General features: G+C 40.2%; 2 protein-coding genes across 2 annotated transcripts; one reads left to right on the top strand and one right to left on the bottom strand.

Annotated features, from left to right (window-relative positions):
* Positions 1-2,066: 2,066 nt before the first annotated feature.
* LOC122672017 lies at positions 2,067-5,222 on the bottom strand. The gene has a single exon (XM_043869525.1). It carries the CDS (start codon positions 5,220-5,222, stop codon positions 2,067-2,069), a length of 3,156 nt encoding a protein of 1,051 aa, XP_043725460.1.
* A 7,445-nt stretch (positions 5,223-12,667) lies between these two features.
* Positions 12,668-15,054, top strand: LOC122671374 (senescence-associated carboxylesterase 101-like). The gene is made up of 4 exons (XM_043868544.1): positions 12,668-12,733; positions 12,878-13,229; positions 13,335-13,871; positions 14,202-15,054. Exons 1-4 carry the CDS (start codon positions 12,708-12,710, stop codon positions 15,015-15,017), a joined length of 1,731 nt encoding a protein of 576 aa, XP_043724479.1. The 5' UTR covers positions 12,668-12,707; the 3' UTR covers positions 15,018-15,054.
* The last annotated feature ends 5,449 nt before the right edge of the window (positions 15,055-20,503 follow it).

The following is a 20,503-nucleotide window of genomic DNA, read 5'->3' as shown; positions in this document are numbered from 1 at the left end:
GTAGCAGTATAATAAAGAGTCTAATAATGTAATTTTGCAGAGTGAGAGCTGAGAGGTGGGGATGAGGCGGCGAGGGAGAGTGGTCCGTGGAATTGCAGAGGGATAGGAGAGGCCGAGAGGGGAGGAAACCTTACTGGAGCCGTTCTTCCAAGAGAGAGAGAGAGAAGACACATGTAATCGTGCAACTACCAAAGAGGCAGGTCGAGGGCTCTTGCAGTAGGGGTTTGTAGGAAATCTATGTTTCCTGATGATTAATCTGATTAAATATTGTATTCCTTGTACTTGAGAGCGATCGAAGAGCTCTTCATTGTGATTGCCCGCCTCTGCGCTCTTCGTCTAGGTAATCCATAAACCTCAGGGGCTTCGAGTGGAGTAACCCACTGCCAGCACCAGCAATCAGATGGTCAGCAAGGCAAGAATGCAAATGCTATGAATTTTATGGCAATCGGAATCCCCCCATTTCAATTACAAACCAGACTAAAATACCAATTGTTAATACTTTTAAAACTGGAGAGAGGTTGATTCCATGAGTTAGAAACCCAGAATAAAAATTATAGATAGTTCAATTCAAACAAAACCCAACGTGATTTCACCAAATCAACAATTATTTTTCAAGAGATGGAGAAGGCGTCAATGACTCTTGTTGAATTGGGTTCCTTTTTGTGAGGGATTGGAGAAATCCTTGCGATGAAATTGTTCTTTGCACCCTTGTTCTTGAATACTCTAATAAGCATGTCGATGGATTTCTTTCAGATGAGAGAGGGTAATGGATAGTAAGGAAAACTGAGAAGATGCAAGTTTTTTTTTTCCTTCTTGTGACGAGATAAACCAGAGAAGGATGCAGAGTACCCTTTGAGATGACAAGCCCTAAACCCCAATCTGGGTGGGGCGGGGAGTTACAGTGTAACACTATAGCTGAGGAATGTAGAAGAGAAGAGACAGAGGAAGAGAAGTACAAGAGAGAGAGAGAGGGAGAGAGAGAGAGAGAGAGAAGTAGAAGACGAGAATGAGAAAGAGAAATTACTATTCATATCATTCATGTGACCTTAGCCTATCTTATATAGCCATGTAAGGCCCTATTACAAACCGTTACAACCACTTCCCATACACAAAGTGCTGCTCTTACACGTAATCCTTAAGTGCAAGTGGTTGTCTCCTTGGCCTACTACTCCTGCGAATGACTGGTGTCATAGATAACTCCCTAGACAGCTCAGCCACTCCACCTGTCTCCATGATATCACCTGCTGGGTCCATACGTGTCATGACATTGCTATCCCCATCCGTGAGAACCTTGTCCTCAAGGTTCAAAGAGGGATATAGCCGTTGTAACACAGAAACGTCCTCCCACGAAGTCTCCTCGAGAGGTAAACCAGACCACTGAATCAAAGCCTGACGAACCCACTTGCCCTGACGAGAGAGACGACGGACGTTAAGGATCGCTGCTGGGGTGGGTTCCGGCGCAGGGAGTAGCAGGGGAGATGACGACGAAGGATCCGATGGCCCAATGCATTTCTTGAGCACAGAGATATGAAACACAGGGTGGATTCGCGCCGCAGCAGGCAGGTCGAGTTTATAGGCCACCTTACCCACGCGTTTCAGTATACGAAAGGGACCAAAGAACCGGCGTCCCAATTTTTGGTTAAGGCGCAAAGCTGCAGAATGTTGCCGGTATGGTTGCAGTTTAACAAAGACTAAATCATCTACTTCAAACTGCAGATCCGTCCTCCTTCTGTCGGCCTGATGCTTCATATAGGCCTGGGCACGAGATAGGTTGTGCTTGAGCTGATGAAGTATGTTATCACGATCCAAAAGCTCACGGTCTAACGCTTCGTTAGGGGAGGTACCAGGAAGATAATGAACAATAGCAGGAGGGAGCCGGCCATATAGAGCTTGAAAGGGGGGCATACCGATGGCTGTGTGAAGAGAAGTATTGTACCAGTACTCTGCCCAAGGAAGGAAACGTACCCATTGCTTGGGTTCGTCCAAAACAAAACCCCTGAGATACATTTCGAGACATCTATTTAAAGCCTCCGATTGACCATCGGACTGAGGGTGGTAAGCGCTGCTCATCGCCAAGGTCGTTCCCTGTAACCGAAACAATTCGCGCCAAAACGAGCTAGTAAAGAGGGGTCGTGGACCAAGCCAGAGTAGATGGCGACCAATTCAGGGTGGTTCTGTACTTCGGCCTTCAATTGGGAGAGGAAATCGAAGGTGGGCATGGAGAACCCAAAGAACTCCACGGGGGAACGAGACAGAGCATCAGCCACAACGTTATCTCTGCCCGGTTTATAAGAAATGTCGAACACATAGCCCAACAATTTTGAAAGCCACCGCTGTTGTTCTGGGGTCTGGATGACCTGATCATTAAGGTCCTTGAGGCTGCGCTGATCCGTGCGTATGTGGAACATGCGCCCAAGAAGGTACTGGCGCCATTTAGCTACTGCCTCAGTGATTGCATACATCTCTCGAACATAGGCTGAAGCCAACTGCAACTTAGGGCCCAATTTCTTACTGTAGAAAGCCACTGGGTGGCCATTTTGGGAGAGAACCGCCCCCACTCCGACTCCAGACGCATCGGTTTCGAGGGTAAAGGGGACTGTGAAATCAGGGAGCACGAGGACAGGAGCTGTGGTAATTGCCTTCTGCAATGCTTTAAAGGCAGTTTGGGCAGCTTCGTTCCATTTGAATCCCCCACTGCGAAGTAAGTCGGTCAGCGGCGCTGCAATTTGAGCGTAGTGGCGAATAAAACGCCGGTAGTACCCTGTAAGCCCCAAGAAGCCACGAAGTGCTCGGAGAGTTTGTGGTACTGGCCAGTCTAACATCGCTGCAACCTTGGAGGGATCCATAGTGACCCCCTGATCGGAGACAATATGACCCAAATACTCAATGGAGGATTGGCCAAATGAACATTTCGACATCTTGGCAAACAGGGAGTTGGCATGGAGGAGCTCTAAGACTTGGGTAAGATGACGTAGATGATCCGGCCAAGTGGTGCTGTAGACAAGCAAATCGTCGAAAAAAACCAACACAAATCGACGCAGGAATGGCCTGAAAATATCGTTCATGGTAGCCTGGAATGTTGCTGGAGCGTTGGTGAGGCCGAACGGCATGACCAAAAATTCGAAGTGGCCATCGTGAGTGCGGAAAGCTGTCTTGTGGATGTCATCGGGTTGGATGCGTATCTGATGATACCCTGACCGCAGGTCTAATTTGGAAAAAATCTTTGCTCCATGCAGTTCGTCCAGAAGTTCATCCACCGTGGGGAGAGGAAATCGATCTTTAATGGTCACCGAGTTTAATGCTCTGTAATCTACACAGAAGCGCCAGGTTCCATCCTTCTTCTTAACGAGGAGAACTGGCGAAGAAAATGGGCTATTGCTGGGTCTTATGATCCCATCCTCCAACATTGATCCCACTAAGCGCTCGATCTCTGTTTTTTGAAAGTGAGGGTAACAGTACGGCTTTACATTCACCGGTAGAGAACCGGGTTGCAGCGGAATGGCATGATCCTGGACTCGGTGGGGGGGCAACCCATGAGGAATCTCAAACACAGAGGCAAAAGATTCCAACAGCTGTTGAAGAGCAGGGTTGTCACATTGGAGCGAAGGAGCCGCTGCATATTGCACTTCCAGTTGAAACATCGCCACATAGGAACCAGTGTCAACAATACGCCGCAGATGTTGATACTGGAGCGGTGGTTGAGACTGGGGGGTTTCTCCCTTGAGAATAATCCTCATACCATCAGACACAAATTCAAGAGTTAAGTTCTGATAATAAAAAATAACAGGGCCCAAACTGGCCAACCACTGAACACCAAGGACCAATTCAGCCCCAAACAATGGTAAGACATAAGCATCAATGGTCACAGTATGGTTCAAGAGTTGAACCTGTAGTTGTTTTATCTCACCTTCGCTGGATAAGCGATCCCCATTGCCCACAAGAACGCCAACCCTGGGTGATGCCTCGATTGCTAAGCCCAAATGGCGCGCGACACGGCTCTGAAAAAAATTATGAGTGCTGCCGCCGTCGACGAGAACCTGGATGGGGCAACCAGCAATGAATCCGGTGAAGCGGATCGTTGTGGGAGAAGAATACCCTGCTAAAGCATGATAAGAGAGCTCAGAATGGAAGGTGGGATCCGGATCCGGTGAATCGGGGGGGTCATCAGGCTCTGGAGCAACGTCATTGATGACCATATCCTCATAATCCATAATAAAGAGTTGACGTGTTTTACAGCGATGGCCAGCAACAAATCGTTCGTCGCAATTGTAACAAAGGCCCCTCTCACGACGGCTCTGCATCTCGGCGGGGGTGAGACGACGAATCGGTAGACGAACAGAATTTCGGGCCGTGGAAGGTGAGGTATGCGACGCCGTGGGGGGTGCCGGCAAGGCTAATGGCCGTTGTGGTCCCATGGTAGGGGTGATACGCTGGAAGGAACGGCGACACTCAGAGAGTTTCGTCTCCTGGAGACGAGCAAGAGCAATGGCCTGAGTCAAGGAAGTGGGGCGAAAGGCCAACACCTCATTTCGGATATCGGGGCGGAGTCCAGAAATAAAACAACTAACGAGAAAAGTGGTCGGAAGGTTGGTGGTGCGATTCGCGAGTGCTTTGAATTGGGACTGAAACTCAGATACAGAGGCAGTTTGGGTGAGTTTGGCGAGAGCACCCTGATGATCTTCAAACTCAGAGGGCCCAAATCGGATCTCCAGAGCTTGGGTGAAAGCCGGCCACGTGGAAAACTGGCCGCTGCGGAACATCCACTGAAACCATTGCAACGCACGACCGTCCATATGGAAGGAGGAGATCAGGAGACGGTGATCCTCGGCCGTGTGATGAAAGTCGAAGAACCTTTCAGCTTTGAATATCCAACCCAAGGGATCGTTGCCATCAAACCGAGGGAAATCGAGTTTGACTGTGCGAGTTTGGATCTGGGGTGGAGGAGTGGAAATGGGCTGAAATGGGGGAGCAGGGGGAATGGGAAGGAGACCATCGGAAGGCCGCGACTCACCGGCGGAGCCAAATTCCGGTGGTGAAAACCGAAGAATCTGCTCGATGCGACCGTCCATGACCGTAAAACGGGAAACCATCTCAGACATGGTCTTCTGCTGGTTCTCGAAGGCAGCCTGCAACGAGTTCAGACGCTCACCATGGGAAGTGTAGGAGTCTTGCAGGGTCTTGATATTCTCATCGAGTTGGCGCAAACGAGTCCCTTCAGCCATGGAAAGCGAAACGAAAGCACCAATGTAACACTATAGCTGAGGAATGTAGAAGAGAAGAGACAGAGGAAGAGAAGTACAAGAGAGAGAGAGAGAGAAGTAGAAGACGAGAATGAGAAAGAGAAATTACTATTCCTATCATTCATGTGACCTTAGCCTATCTTATATAGCCATGTCAGGCCCTATTACAAACCGTTACAACCACTTCCCATACACAAAGTGCTGCTCTTACACGTAATCCTTAAGTGCAAGTGGTTGTCTCCTTGGCCTACTACTCCTGCGAATGACTGGTGTCATAGATAACTCCCTAGACAGCTCAGCCACTCCACCTGTCTCCATGATATCACCTGCTGGGTCCATACGTGTCATGACATACAGGGGAAGGGTGGGGTTCAGGCGGAGGGGCTGAAGGGGAAGAGAGACATGGTAGACACGTGGGGGTGGGGGACTGGAGAGCAAAAGGGGAGCCTCGCCGCAGCTAGAGCAGGAGAGGTAAAGGAGGAGACGAGAATTAAAATTCCAAAAATCACCTCATTAAAAAAGGATCTAAGTGATGTGGTTAAGGGCAAAAATGAAAAATCACCTCATTAAAAAAGGATCTAAGTGATGTGATTAAGGGCAAAAATGAAAGGTTACAAGAATCTATTGTAACCGGTTTGGTTAGAAACAGCTTTCCCCTTTACCCAAAAGAAAATCAAATTTTTTTCTTGGGGTATGAAAGAAAATCAATCTTAAGATTGAAAAAATAAATGATGTGACATAGTGCCGTAATGGCGAGAATATAGTAAAGCTAATTGGAAGTACGTCGAGCCGTGGATTTGAATCCATTGTTTTCTAAGTGGATGAGTTCATTGTAACCTGTAAATGGAAGGTGAAATCAAGGTTCTAAAATTCAGGTTTCGATAAGGTTTCGATCAGCCAGAAATCAAGTCCATCTCAATTTTGATCACATCTCGATTGTAATCTGGGATTTTTTTCTATTGATGGAAAAATCAAGGTTACGACCTCAAAACAAGATTTTTTAGGTTTGATTTTTGTCTATTTTTTCCATTTTAAACACAATCCATGAATAACATTCATCAAAGAATCACTGAAAATAGTACTTGTGGTTATTAACCGAAGTTTACTAACGTACGCGCTGATACAATACTGTTACTAAAATAGTATTATAAATTTATAATTAGTTCAAATAATTATAAAGTACTTAAACCATGAATAATACATTGAATCTAAATAAAACATTAAGATGCCCCTCTTCAATTCCATGCGAAATTTCTTGGTGGGTATAATCCACGAGCAGCGTACCATTGAAGATTGGGAAGCCGTTCCTCCGAATGCACAACATACATATCCTATGACATATTTTGGGACCAATTGGTCTGATAGTCCATTACCGATTGAAAAAAGAAAAGCACAGGGTTGAAATTTAATGTCAAACTCTTTATTGATCTCTCTAGTCCACCTAAGAAGCTTTTTATCATACAAGAAAATGCCTCCATAAAAACTACTCTCCTCCTTGAAATGATCTTCTTTTCAAGATCTATGAACCAAAAAAAAAAAGCAAAATCAATAAAACAACACAGCATACAATTTGAACAATTACTGTGGAAAAGAATAGAATAAAATGAAAGGAATACCAAGAACAACTTCATTTCTCCTAAATATTTCTTCATCAGATCCTTTTCTCCATTTTGAACCAAAAATTTTTGGAAGGATGGACGACTTTGGCCCATAATGGAATTTTAACTAAAAGAAAAAAATAAATAAGGAGAAGAAGATGCAAAAAATAAAGAATTGGAGAAGAAGATAGGAATAGAAGATAAGGCTGTGTAGTATGGTTCTGCACCTAAAAGTAAAGATGCTTGGTCTGTGAATTATATGCATCATGTTCAGTTCAGCTAAAACCAAGGAAAAAGCATGTTGTTTGGTCATGGTTTCGACCGTTTCGATATGCTTTCGATCGAAACCGTCGATTTCAATCGAAACCAGACCAAAACACTCGAAACCAGACCAAGTTAAGGGATTTTTAAAAGTTTCAGTCCAACTCGTCTCGGAACCTGTCGAAACCGAGACAACTCGACGGTTTCAACAGGTTTTGGTCGAGTTCTTGATCACTGGGTGGAATACTAACTTTGTACGGTCTCTCTTTCCTAGTAGTAAGGGTGTCAAACGGTGTGGTTCTGATTTGGTGCACATTTTGCAAAGTAGAAATCAAAATTGCACCGAATAAGAATCATCCAAAATCTGAATCATTTTATATGTGGTGCGATTTTAGCGGTTTCTATTCGATTTTCGTTATCCGATTTACATTCGATTTGTAATTTCGGTTTCATCTTTATACCATTTAATTCTATTTTTCATATCATTGTTAATGTGGGAGAAATTATATTGTTTCATACACATTTAGTTTCGGCAAAGTTCACTTAGACATGATAGTTGCAATGATAATTTTAAGTGATTACTCAAAACCACGAAATACCGTAAGGGAAGCCAACTTGAGGACATCACCAATCCATACCTACTCAATTCATTTACAAAATCCACTAAGACATGCTCTTTGTAATGATATTTTAGACTGATTACTAAAACCTTTCGTACCTTCATGAATTTGGCGCTCAAACTGAAATTAAAAAAAATCTAAGGAGTCATAATATTTTTGAGTGCCTAATCTCATTCTTAAATAAATCAGAATATTTTTTATCTTGGTTTTCTATCCGGTTTCTATTCGGTTAATCAACAATTATTCGGTTTTGAATCAAACCAAACCGGTAATTGTCTAAATGGGTCTCGTGCTTGTTTGTTAATATGAAATTGTGCGAAGTCTTTTTTTTTTGTTTTCTTTCTGGGTAAAGAAATTGAGCTAAGTCATACCATTGGTCATTCTATTCGGAGGCCTGGTCCGCTTGGACCACAATGAGACTAATAACTGAGCTTGGAATGGCCTATTCTCCGTTAAGACCACTTATCATCTTTTTTCCAATCAGAAGGACCAGCGAGCTTCTCTCCATGCATCCACATCACACAGACATACCTAGGAGGATATTCATCCAGTTGTATGGAAGCATATCTGGAATAGTAAGATTTTACCAAAAGTCAAGTCCTTCTTATGGAACTTATGTGCCCAAGGATCGGCTTCAAGTGAAAACATTCTTAAGCGAAAACTGCCGATCGACCCAAGTTGCAAACGATGTGGTAAAGCGGTTGAACCAGCGATCATTTTCTCTTGGAGTGTTGCTTTGCAAAGGCCACATGGTTCGGCAGCGACCTATCCTTCATTGTTTCTTTTGATAATTCTCCAAGTTTATCTCAGCTATTGCCCATTTAGGATCGGTTTAACATCCCATCCAATAAAAACGGCGCTGAGGTTCTAAGCCTATTTTCTTTCATATGGTGGCAGCTTTGGCTTGCAAGAAACTATCTTGTCTTTAATCAAAGAAATTGCAAGGAAGTGTCCACCAAAGCCCAACATCTCTTCGAAGAATACAAATCTTATAGCTATCTTGTCTGGACCCTCCGACCCTATTCCTTTATCTATTCGGAGAATTGTGGAGGATATCCATACTTTAGTTGCGCATTTTTTCAATTTACTTTTCTTCTAATATTTCTAGAGATGTAAATAAGGTTGATCACTCTCTAGTTAGGAAGGCATTGTCTATGACAAGTAAGACAATGTGGCCCAATTCCATTCTTTGGCTTCTTGTTCTCTATAATCAGGATGCGTCGAGCTGCTCTGCCCTGGTTTTGAATGAATTTATCCTTACCAATAAATAAATAATAATAATGCTGCAAATTTGTCTCCAAATTACCTATTAAAAGATCTCATCAGACGTGCATTCACTCATGGGCTTAAAATAATTACATAGGATTGAGAGATGGTGGTATAGAATTACTGACAAATATTATAATCAAACAATTACATCCCCTCCCTGTACTTTGCCCAATTACAATTTTCTCCCCACTATTTTAAATCATTACACTCTTTCACTACAGTTTATAATCTATTACAAGTATACCCAGGTTGTTAGTGTCAGTCTGTTAAGTCGTGACTTGAGCAAGGAATAAAAATTTTAATCCCCAAGATAACCTTGGGTGCATGTAATATGACCCTTTTACCCTTAGAATAAAAAACGATGAGAAAGCATCATTTCATCTTCTTCTTCCTACTCCTAACCTCTAATTGTCGGTGATGAAACCAATTCCCACGGCCTGATGAAGGACTAAGCCGAGAGAAAGGAATATCACGGAATCTCATTTGAAGACCTGCAAAGACTCATGGGTCATGTCATCTTCTTCTTCCTCCTTAATCCTACTTCATCTGTTTCCATAGATTTGAAAAGCTATATTATCCGACCCAATTATAAAATATGATCAAATAATAGTTTTATAAATAATATTTTACAATTCTAAAATATCCTCATTAGTTCATAATATATTACATGTTATTAAATAATAAATTAATAAAAGAAAAAAAATTCATGAAGACATCTATGTAATTTCAAATAGGACTATTTTATTTTGTTTGGCAGAAATATAGGATCCTTTTATAAGAAAAAGAGTCCTACAAGAATCTCAAACAAAGAACCAAATAGTTCAAATTCATGAAAAGCAAAATACTAAATCAGATTTATCTATCTATAGATTTTTCAATACAAAAGTAAAAAGAAAAAAACATACCTTTCGGAGATATGAATTTAAATTACTTTGTTGAATGAGTTGAAGAAGATGATTTAAACCTCTCTTAGTAAATTGTAGAAGAAAGATTGTAGATGATCATAATTTGATGAAACCACTAGAATTTTCAAGGATCTCACAAACAATCAAGGTGTTCACCCCAGCTGGACAGGTATACCATAACTCGGTATTTTGAGCTTTCAAAAGATCCCCTTGCCTGTGTGACTTTGAGATATTTATATCTCTAAGGTAGAGATGAAGACCAGCCATAAAGTCCAAACCTAGGTGAGATGCTAGTCCCCTAATATCCATATGCAGAATGCCTCTTGAGCTTACCTTAACAATTACCAAAAATGTCCCCAAACAAAATAGAGACAAAAAATACAAAACTGCATTTACCGAAAAATAAATCAAAATTGGTTTTGCAAAGATAGAAAATAAATAATATTTTATATCAATAAATAAAAACAATTTTCACAAAATCATTTTGATAATAAAACCTTTTAAATTGACAGTTTGTAGGTACGCGTACACTTCCGTAATTGTCAAGTCACTAGCAATAGAATATTAGTCACAAAGATCAACATTCAACGTACACGAGATCTTTCCATGGATGGACTCCACAGACGTTATGTGTACTGACCATCAAGAGACTAGTCCTCATGTCTCCCATAGTTTGAGCAATTTTGACTTGCACCCCTTAAACCTATTACATTCCAACAATGCATACATAAACATGTAATACATCATGATAGATGCGGTCAAGCCAAGGACTACGAAGTGGTTCATCCGAATGATCATCCAAAACACCGGCCACTAGTCAAGTAGACCAAAAACTATGGTACCAATTTAATTAATTTTACAAATCACAAAATATAAATGCCACATGAGACATACCACAAAATGAGAATATAGAAATATCCAATAAAATACAAAAATTATACAAAATAAATTTGTATTGGACCACACAATTCTAACACCTTCAACATCAACCCTAGTGGGTTGTGGCATCAATTCTTCAACATCAACCTTAATCAAGTTTTCATCTTCTTCAGTTCTTTTCCGCTCAATCAGACAATTAAGGATGTAAATGGACACTTGAAAATTTATATCAAATTTGTATTTGTATCTGTTGAATATTTGTATTCAAAACATCAGTTTTCAAAAATTATTTGTATCTATTACCGAAAAAAAAAAACTATTCAAATCCTTTCGAAAGCTAATCGAATACGAATTGGATGTTCTGAATGTTGAGAGTCCAATATACAATTGGCAATATACGATTCATAATTAATAATTAAATCTCTATTTTTATTTTTTTTTTGGATAAAATAATTAAATCCCTAGTTTTTCTTGTTACGTTTACCTTCTGGCTCATTGGCTGATATGAGTAAGAGACTAAGAGGGTATGAGTAAGAGGGTAACCAAAGCCTTCACACGACCATGGCCAATTGGAACAGTGTTTTCCAGTCTGTCCTTAAAAATGGAAGGCGTTACAACTTACAAGTCGGCATGGATTAACTCCTATCGTACAAGTTTGGCCCGAGTTTTCCTAAAAAACAATTAAGTGTTTGGACTGTTTTACCCCTAATTTGTATCGTTTTACCAAGGGATCAAGGTTTTAGTAATTGGTATCAGGATAAGTCGATATCGATCTGATATCAATCCGGATTGCCCCATATCGATTGGATCAGACAAACTTACTCCTGTTTACTTTTACAAACATTAAAAAAAAAGTTAACATTTTTTCCCTTGGTCCATACTGATCCATTGATATGGGATCGATCAGGAATTGATATCGGTCTCTATCGACACCAATACGAATTGGCCAATTTGATATTGACTCTTTAAATCAAGATCAAAGGTTAACAATACCAATACAAACGATCCGATACCAATACCGAAACTTCAAAACATGTTGTATGTATTTTTTTGGTTAAATTAAATGTAGGGATGTAAATGGATCGGATGTAATCGGATCTGGATATTCCCTAGCCGAATACGGATATCTCTAAACGGATTCGGATGCAGATTGAATTTGAATTTTTGACCATCTGTTTACATCTCTGTCTTGTGTAACCCAGACCTTCCCCTCCACCTAACGGATACAATTCACTCTCAATCCATATATCTTAGATCATGATTCTCTTTTCCTTATATTCTAGAACTTATTGAATCTTCAAAAACCCTCAAGATCATTATTTACTTAGTTTTTTTTTTATTAAGTATTTGAATTTTTTTTGAATAGATGTTTATCAGAGTATTCCATTTTCTTTTTTGGGTATATCTCTAAACGGGTCGGATTAATCAATTTTTTTTTTCCTGAATATCTCTACACAAATATTGATATCCCTAGACAGATACGGATGCGGATAGAATTTGAATTTTCGGTTATCCATTACATCCTTAAAATTATTCGTACGTAATGTTGAAAGAAGAAGTATCTACATCTATTGAAGTTTCAGTGTGTATGCAAGCTTCAACACGGTTCAACGAAAGTCGTCGAATGAGTAAACCATTTTTTATTTATTAGGCGAAAACGAAAGATTCTATTTTGAATTTGTTTTGTAAAAGCTGGGAAGCTTCGCTGCGGTTCAATGGCGTACTGAGAGGGAGATGGAGCCCCACTGGCCTCGAAGACCTTGACTTTTCGGAAATTTTTTTTTTATCTCTCGACCAGAGAGAGAGAGAGAGAGCTTCAGCCTCAGAACAAAGCTAACCTCCTCTTCCTCCTTATATCTCTCTGTAAACTTCTTCTTCTTCTTCTTCTAGCTCTTCTTGGGTAATATCAGTTGTATCGAGCCAAGAGATCGAGAGATGAGTCAACCCAATCAAGAGAATGCGTAAGTGAAGTTCGTTCTTTGTCTCTTCTGGCTCAATCTCATCTCATTAATCACTCCGATGATCACCAATTAAGATGCGAGAGATAGAGAGAGAGTACTTTTTGTTGATTTAAACCCCAACTCTTTTCTGTTTCTGATGCACAGGTTTAGCTGTGGATCTGAATTAGGAGATGTGGTGTTGGGTTCTGGTCTGCTCCACTGTTCGTTGCCTGTCATTCAACAACTAAACGATGATTCCACGAAGATCATAAAAACGACCTCTTCATCATCACTATCTGTTGCATACAAAATTTGCGATGGTTATGAAAACAAGTACCAAATTATAGCTTTTGGCATCGGAGTTGGAGGGGAAGTATCATCGGAGCTGTCCCCAACTTTGGAACAAAATCCCTCTGAGTTTAATTTCCTTCAAATTAAAAACGACCCTTTCTCTATCAACGAAGAGGCCCTCTCACTCTTCCGCTCCCTCCGTCAAGATGAAGACCTCTTCCAACTGGTACCTCTCTCTGTCTCTGTCTCTGTCTCTCCTTTGATCATCAAATTCTAAGTAAAACTATTATATATTTTGTAATTTCTTTTTGTGTGTTTGGAAATTATGCAGTTAAAGAACCCAACGAAGCCATTGATTATCACGGGACACTCTATAGGAGGATGGATTGCGTCACTCTTCTGCTTATGGTTGCTTGACAAAATCAAACCATCAAACCCTAACTTCCCCATTTGTATCACATTCGGATCTCCCCTCCTCGGTGACGATGGTCTCTGCAGAGCAATTCACAATCTCTCCGGATGGAAATCTCGGTTCCTGCACGTTGTCTCCTATGGCGACCTCATCCCTCGTACCTTCCTCTCATCCACCGAAAACATTTACAAACCTTTTGGTACTTTCCTCATTTGTTCATCTTCATCATCGGCTTGTGCTTGTTTCAACGACCCTGTTTCAGTCGTCGATGTGTTGGCGGCTACTAGTGCGTCGCCTCAGATGCCCAATATCCTGGATTATGGGAAGCTATTGGAAGATCTTAACGATCAGATGATTGTCTCCAAGGGAGTTTCGGAGCTATGGGGGTCAAGAGGCGATCCACTTCGAGCCGGGATAATACTTCAACTGGACGCAATAGGAGTTCAAAGAAACCAGGTAACCCTACTCCCTTCATCCATGAAACAATTACTATTTCAATTTAATACGTATTTAAATTACTGGTTTTCCATCATTAAGCAGTTCTGCTTCCAAGTTCCAAATTCCATTCTGGGTAATCCCCATTCTTTTATTCTGGATAATCATCCTATTAGTCCATTCGAGGAAACAGATTATGGTTTCAATGATCCGTTGCGCTCGAATTTCATTTGATCACCGAATTGAATCGGTATCTCTGCTAGATAGATCTCTGGCAGAACTGCCTGAAAGTCCACCCCCCCCTATTAATCTGGCACCAAAACCCCTGTTTGACATTAATATCTAAATTAGGAGAACATGGAAGACACATTGATTACAGACATGGAGAGATGGGAAAGAAAAAATTACCGGGGCAATATGCAGCGAATCTCCGAAGCTGACAAGAAACTGAATGATATGAAGATAAACATGGCCAATCTTGAGTGGTACAAGAAGATCTCCTCGACTGATTTGCCCATGGGCTATTATGACTGCTATAAGAACAAGCCGTTCCCAAGGGACATATACGTTGTAAAGTTTAAGAAAGCCCTCAGGAAATACTGGGAAGATGTGGTGAACGAAGCAGAGACGAAGCCCCAGAAGCAAGGGGTTCCTCCCTTGCCCATACGCCTGCTCTACGCAGGAACAAACTACAGGAGAATGGTTGAACCTCTTGATATTGCAGAATATTACAAGGAACTGAAGGAAGATAAGATTAGTTACCGCATGAAAGGAAGGTCTAAGCATTATGAATTGTTGGAGACATGGCTGGAGGAGAATGAGAAAGCTGGAGAGCATCAGAGGAGATCAGGCAAAAGGGACATTGCTGCTACTTTAACAGAAGATTCTTGCTTCTGGGCAGAGGTGGAAGAAGCTATGATTTGGACCAAATCATTGAAGAATGGAGAAGCTGTGGGGAAAGCAGAAGAATCACTTATAGAACAGCTGAATAACTTTGAAGAGTATGTGATAGGCTTGATTAATAACTTGGCGGTGTCCCTCGAGATTTTTTTGAAGGAGAGTACCTTCATGCAATGGTGGAAAGAGTATGAAAAAATTCCAAAACGTAATCGTAGTTCAGGTCTCGCAAACTACATGGAGAATGGACGTTACCAAAAGTATAAGTGATTCATGTATTTGGCATTCACTCTCCTATATTGTTCCACTTCTCAAGTCTTTTTTTTTTTCCACTTCTTTCCCCTTGTAGATCTTATGTAGAAATTCTAGTGAAGTATATCTAATTGTGTTTTGTTCATTTTGGGTGTAATTATGCTGTTTTATGTAGAAAATTTTTCTCTATAAAATCTGAAAGTCAATGCAATCAAAGGAACAGATGGATTCCAAAAAAATAACCTGTGATCTGCACGAGAATCAGGTATATGGGATGCACTCTCAACCCCATTTCCTCCCCCTGGGAATAAGAATTTCAGCTGGACAGACTTTCAATTACATTGCACTTACAAGTTTTCCTTATTCATTACTCTGCACAAGAAGGATCATTGATTTTGTTTTCCTTTATATTTGATGCTTATGCTTCTTGTAGAGTATCTGAATGAGGACAGATTTATCCAACGAAAAGATGGAAATGACAAAAAATTATAAACCTATAGGAATGGAATTTTGTTAGAAACAATTTCAACACTTCATGGTATGAAACTAGTGCATAAAGGGGACAAACACAGCACAAATGTGCCAGCTTCAATCCATTCTCCAGTGACCACATCCAATGTTGTGCCTTAGAGATTCAAACGACTTCGCATGCTCCATAGCTTACGAAGCGCAAAGATGCAGCTTCATAATATTCTTCTCAAATATTGGCATTTCTCTGGCCAGTCCATCAATGTGCTGAAATCCAAGTTTCTTCTATTGCTCCAATGTTGGCTCCTCTTTCAAACGTTATCTTAAGGAGCATTTTGGACTTTGTCATCCTTCAACTATTGATTCATATCTTGATATCCCTTTTGTGGGCGCTAGACATGACAGGGTTCTTTGCAAGGATCTTATAACTCATGTTAACGCTTGTGTAAGTGTCTGGAAGTAGGGATGTAAAAGAATAGTCGAAATCCGTTTAGCACTATTCGAATCTGTCCGAAAGCTAAATGGATACGGATATAGATAGGCTATAGCTATCCAAAAAGCTATATTTGCATGTAAATGGATAAAATATCCGATCTGAATCCGTGTTCATATCCGTTTAGCACTATTCGAATCCGACCGAAAGCTAATCGGATGCGGATGCGGATATAGCACTATCCAAGCCGAATCCAATCCGTTTACATCCCTAGCTGGAAGTCGAAACTGCTTAGTATAGCTTTGTTAGATCAATTGATTGATGATCCAAATATATTTGGTTTGGATCTTACCTACTTGAATGTATATGGGAGACTGTGGAAGAGAGATCAACAACCAAGCTTTTGATTACAAACACACGAACAATCTTTTTCTTTCTCTAGATATTTTGAAAGGCTTCTCCAAAAAGAACTTCATACCATAAATCCTTGGGAAAAGATGAAATCTCATAGAAAACACAAATACTCGGAGAGCGAGAGAGAGAGAGAGAGTGTGTGTAACTTTGATTTCCAATGTTATGACCTCAGGGTTAGAAGGACTGTATTTATAACCAAAACCCTAAGGCCTCCCCTTTTTCAGACTCACACTAGGAATCGAGAAGAAAAGGGGGGGGGGGGGGGAGAGAGTCAGCCACTTAAGTAACCGGCCCTCTTTCCCCTTGCTCGCAGGTTGGTCATGGCAAGAACATCAACCCTTGGACTGACCCATGAATTCTAATGGTCTGATCGTTCCTGGAAAGTGGCCCTTCAATTTGGTTCAGACGACAAACACATATGGTCGCCTACATCTAAGGGTCTGTTCTCAATTGCTTCAGCTTATCGACTAACCATCGATCCCTTGGCAACCCAAATTAATCCCATATGACATGGCATATTAAAACAGTCCCCAAAGTTTGCTTTTTTCCTTGGGAAACTCTTGCTTAATAGTAGTGGTTTCAATCTCAATGATCATTGCACATTATGCTCCTCTGCTTTTCCCATCTGTTCATATCAAATTTCCTTTTTTCACTGTCCATTCACAAGAGTTATATGGTTTGCTGCCGGCTTCAACTCTATACAGAATCATCTTTTTATTCAAGCTTGGAATTCCTTAACATGAGATAATTAAATTTTGAAGGACGAGGAAAGGATTTGTTGTTAAATAATATTGAGAGAGAGAAAATGGAGTTAAAGATAAAGTAGAAAATAAGAGGTTTGGTGAGGTTAAGAGAGATTTGTGTTTCTTAATTAGTTTTATGAGTTCAATAAAGGGGCCCAACCCGCTCGCGCGCGCTCATCTTTTGACCCGAGGGCGTTTGGGTTTAGTTATGTCGACCGAGGGGGTCGGTCGTTAGATCCCTAGCCGCCGCCCGACCCCCGTATTAATTATAGTATATATAATATTATATATATATATATATATATATATATATATATATATATATATATTATATACTTAATATAAATATTTTCTTGACAAAAAAAAAGAAGAGAATTGTACAGAGATAACTACTAGCTTTGTCATCATCATGAAGTGGGAACCCATAAAAAGAGTAGATCATCTACTATTTTGATCGACCATAAAAAGAGTCACTGACATGATTGTTATTTAGTTGTAGCCCCTATAAGCTTCCAGGCCTATTGAGGGGACACAGCTACAATTGTAGAGAGAGTTTATATACACGCCATTTTTTCAACATATTTATTAGTCAGTCCCATAGGGTGAGATCCTATGTTACAAAAACATGGTCTAATGAGACACGTGGACGGTGCCATAAATCAAGATCAATCCGACCCGGCCCGACCCGCAGGGTCGGGTCAGGTTGAGAGTTTCTTGACCCTCGGGGGTCGGGTCAGGGTCGAGTCGTGGTTAAGGCCTCTAGGATCGGGTCAGGGTTTAGGCAGGCCCGCCCAACCCGACCCATTGACACCCCTGGTTTTATGGTAAAGAATACATTTAGAAAAAGAAAACCCGACAGAAGCAGTTGGAGTGTTGGACAGAGTGTTGGACAGAGTCAAAAGGAACTCACAAAGCAAGCTTTATTAGTTTGTTTGGCTTGAATTTAATATTGTACTTTGTGGGTAAATTAATGAAAAAAATAAAAATTATATTAAAAGAAAAAGGGGAAAGTTTTCATACAGCCGGGTATGTGAGAGGGTGGGAGTTTTTTTTTTTCTTCAAATTTTCTATTTAATTGATTTTTCATTCAACATTTCATCCTCATCGTTCTTCTTCTAACAAATCGATCTGCTTCTGTTCTTCTCCTTCTTTTGCAAGATGCAACCCAACAATGGACACCGTAAAAAGGTTACCGATGAATGGTTTACCATGCATTTCTTAACCAGCGTATTAGGACAACAGTTCCTAATATTGGGGCAAACCATTCATTGGTAACTTATGTAGCTTGTGTTTGTTGAAAAGAGTCCGGATCATGTAGTTATACAAGGACAGCAACTGCTTGAAAAATTAAATATCAAAGCAAGAAAGTGCCAACTGGGTCTTTGATTTATGGGATTGATGTCTTCCATCCTTAAACGGATCGGATTCGGTTCTTTTTCTTAAAAATGGGAGAGATCGATTCGATTTTCGATCATCCGAAGCGGGTGGGTGATACAATTCTCTCAATCTATCTCTTAGATCAGATTCTCTTTCATCATATTCAAACTTTTTTTCAAAACCTAAAATCTTAATTTTTATTATGAATTTTTGAGTTTATTAAATTTTTTGATATCTAAACGAATACGATGCCCTAAATACGAAGAATGATTCATTTGAATCATTTACATCCCTACTTCCATCCTCTTGGTTAAATAGAAATGGGAGATAGAAGAAGTTCTTATTTTACTATTTTAATGACAAAAATAGTAAAGCATAGAAGAAGAATGGTAAGTTAAATAGATTAGCAAGTTCCTAGGTGGAAAAGGAAGGGCAATCTGGATATGTAAAGGGTAAATTACATGTCATGTCCTGGTTTCAAATGAAACTCAAATCACCGTCTGATTTTTTAAAATACTCAAATCACCCCTATATTAGACCCCAATAAGATAAATTAGTATTTACTGTTAATTTTAAGATAAATTACACATCACCCCTTGATTTTTGAAAAAACTTAAATCACTTCCTGATTTAGACCCCAATATGAAAAATTAATCCCTACCATTAGTTTTATGCTATTAAGTGATGATGTCAACCAGTTAGATAAATTTAAATCTTTAAACTACGCTTGATATCCAAACATAGATTTTGAAAGGTAGTATTATAAATTTAATTTTAATATTTTAGTACAAAGGTAAAATAATTCTTTTACGCCAATAACTAATAGTAGACTAACACCGTCACGGCGTCATTGTAGAGGGGGTGATTTGAGTTTTTTTAAAAATCAGGGGGTGATCTGTAATTTACCCTTAATTTTATGCTATTAAATGATGATGTCAGCCAGTTAAATAAATTTAAATCCCTAAACTACCCTTGATCAGTGTAGAGTTACTTTTTTACCCTTGGATGTAACAACCCCAAAACCTATCCTCTTCCCCACACCACTCTCTTCCTCACATGACCTGCAAGTCTATCTCCGCCAGTCCAATCGAGCCATGCATCGAAGAAGAAGATCCCAAAATTGACGCTACTCTATTTTTCTGGGTAGAATTGAGATCCCTTTGCCGAAACGCTACAAGTTTTGGCAACCAAAGAGGGGGATTTAGGGTATGTATTTCAGAACAAAAAATGAAAGAAAAAAAAAACGATGGAATGAAGATGCAACAACGGATTTTCCCCAGCCACTTGTCGATCTCAAGGCTGGAAATATGAAGACCAGTAGTCAGGAATGCAAACCCCACAAACGTTCAATGATATAAAAAGAACTGATATAAACCGCAGCCCAAAAACTGCAAATCTGAAGTAAATAAACCCAGAATTTGTTTGCAATAAAATTAAAATTGGGGTTCAGATGGACACCAAACTAGGATCGAGTGGCCTTCAAGAAAGGGTTAATAATCCCCTAAAAATTGAGATAGATCTTCTGGTCAGATCATAAACAATAGAGGATATCGATCTGGGAAAAAAAAAACTTGAAAACAGAGTATTGCAACCTTGTTTGAAGATTTCTATTAGTACATAATCAGGTGCTCAGACCAGCTTCAAATCTTAATCGAGTAGCCTTACCAAGTAAATGAATAAGTCCCTGAAAGATTGAAAGAGATCTGCTGGCTGGATTGAAATTAATTTCAAAAATCGATGATGCTAGAATACAGTTTCAGAACTTGATAACACCAGCCATAAAACTTGATTCCTGTAGATAAATCTCCATAGAAGGCACAATAGATGTAAGAGCATTGGGTGTAGATAGAAGTTAGGCAGTGGTGCTACAACACTCGAGCAAGAACTTCTTAGACTTTCAAAATCAGTGTTCATCAAAGCAGCAAGACCTGCAAAAGGGCCAAACCAAAGAACAAATCAAAACCCATCAAGGTTGTGTCCATCTCAAACCCTATAAAGGTAAAGACCACTTCCTCTGAGTTCAGGACTAAGGTGCAACAACTCACCGACAGAGATTCTTGTAGGCAGCG

Source organism: Telopea speciosissima, chromosome 8, assembly GCF_018873765.1.
Source record: "Telopea speciosissima isolate NSW1024214 ecotype Mountain lineage chromosome 8, Tspe_v1, whole genome shotgun sequence".
NCBI classification, from domain to species: Eukaryota; Viridiplantae; Streptophyta; class Magnoliopsida; order Proteales; family Proteaceae; genus Telopea; species Telopea speciosissima.
The sequence above is the reverse complement of the archived record's forward strand: the minus strand, read 5'-3'. Positions and strand labels throughout refer to the sequence as shown.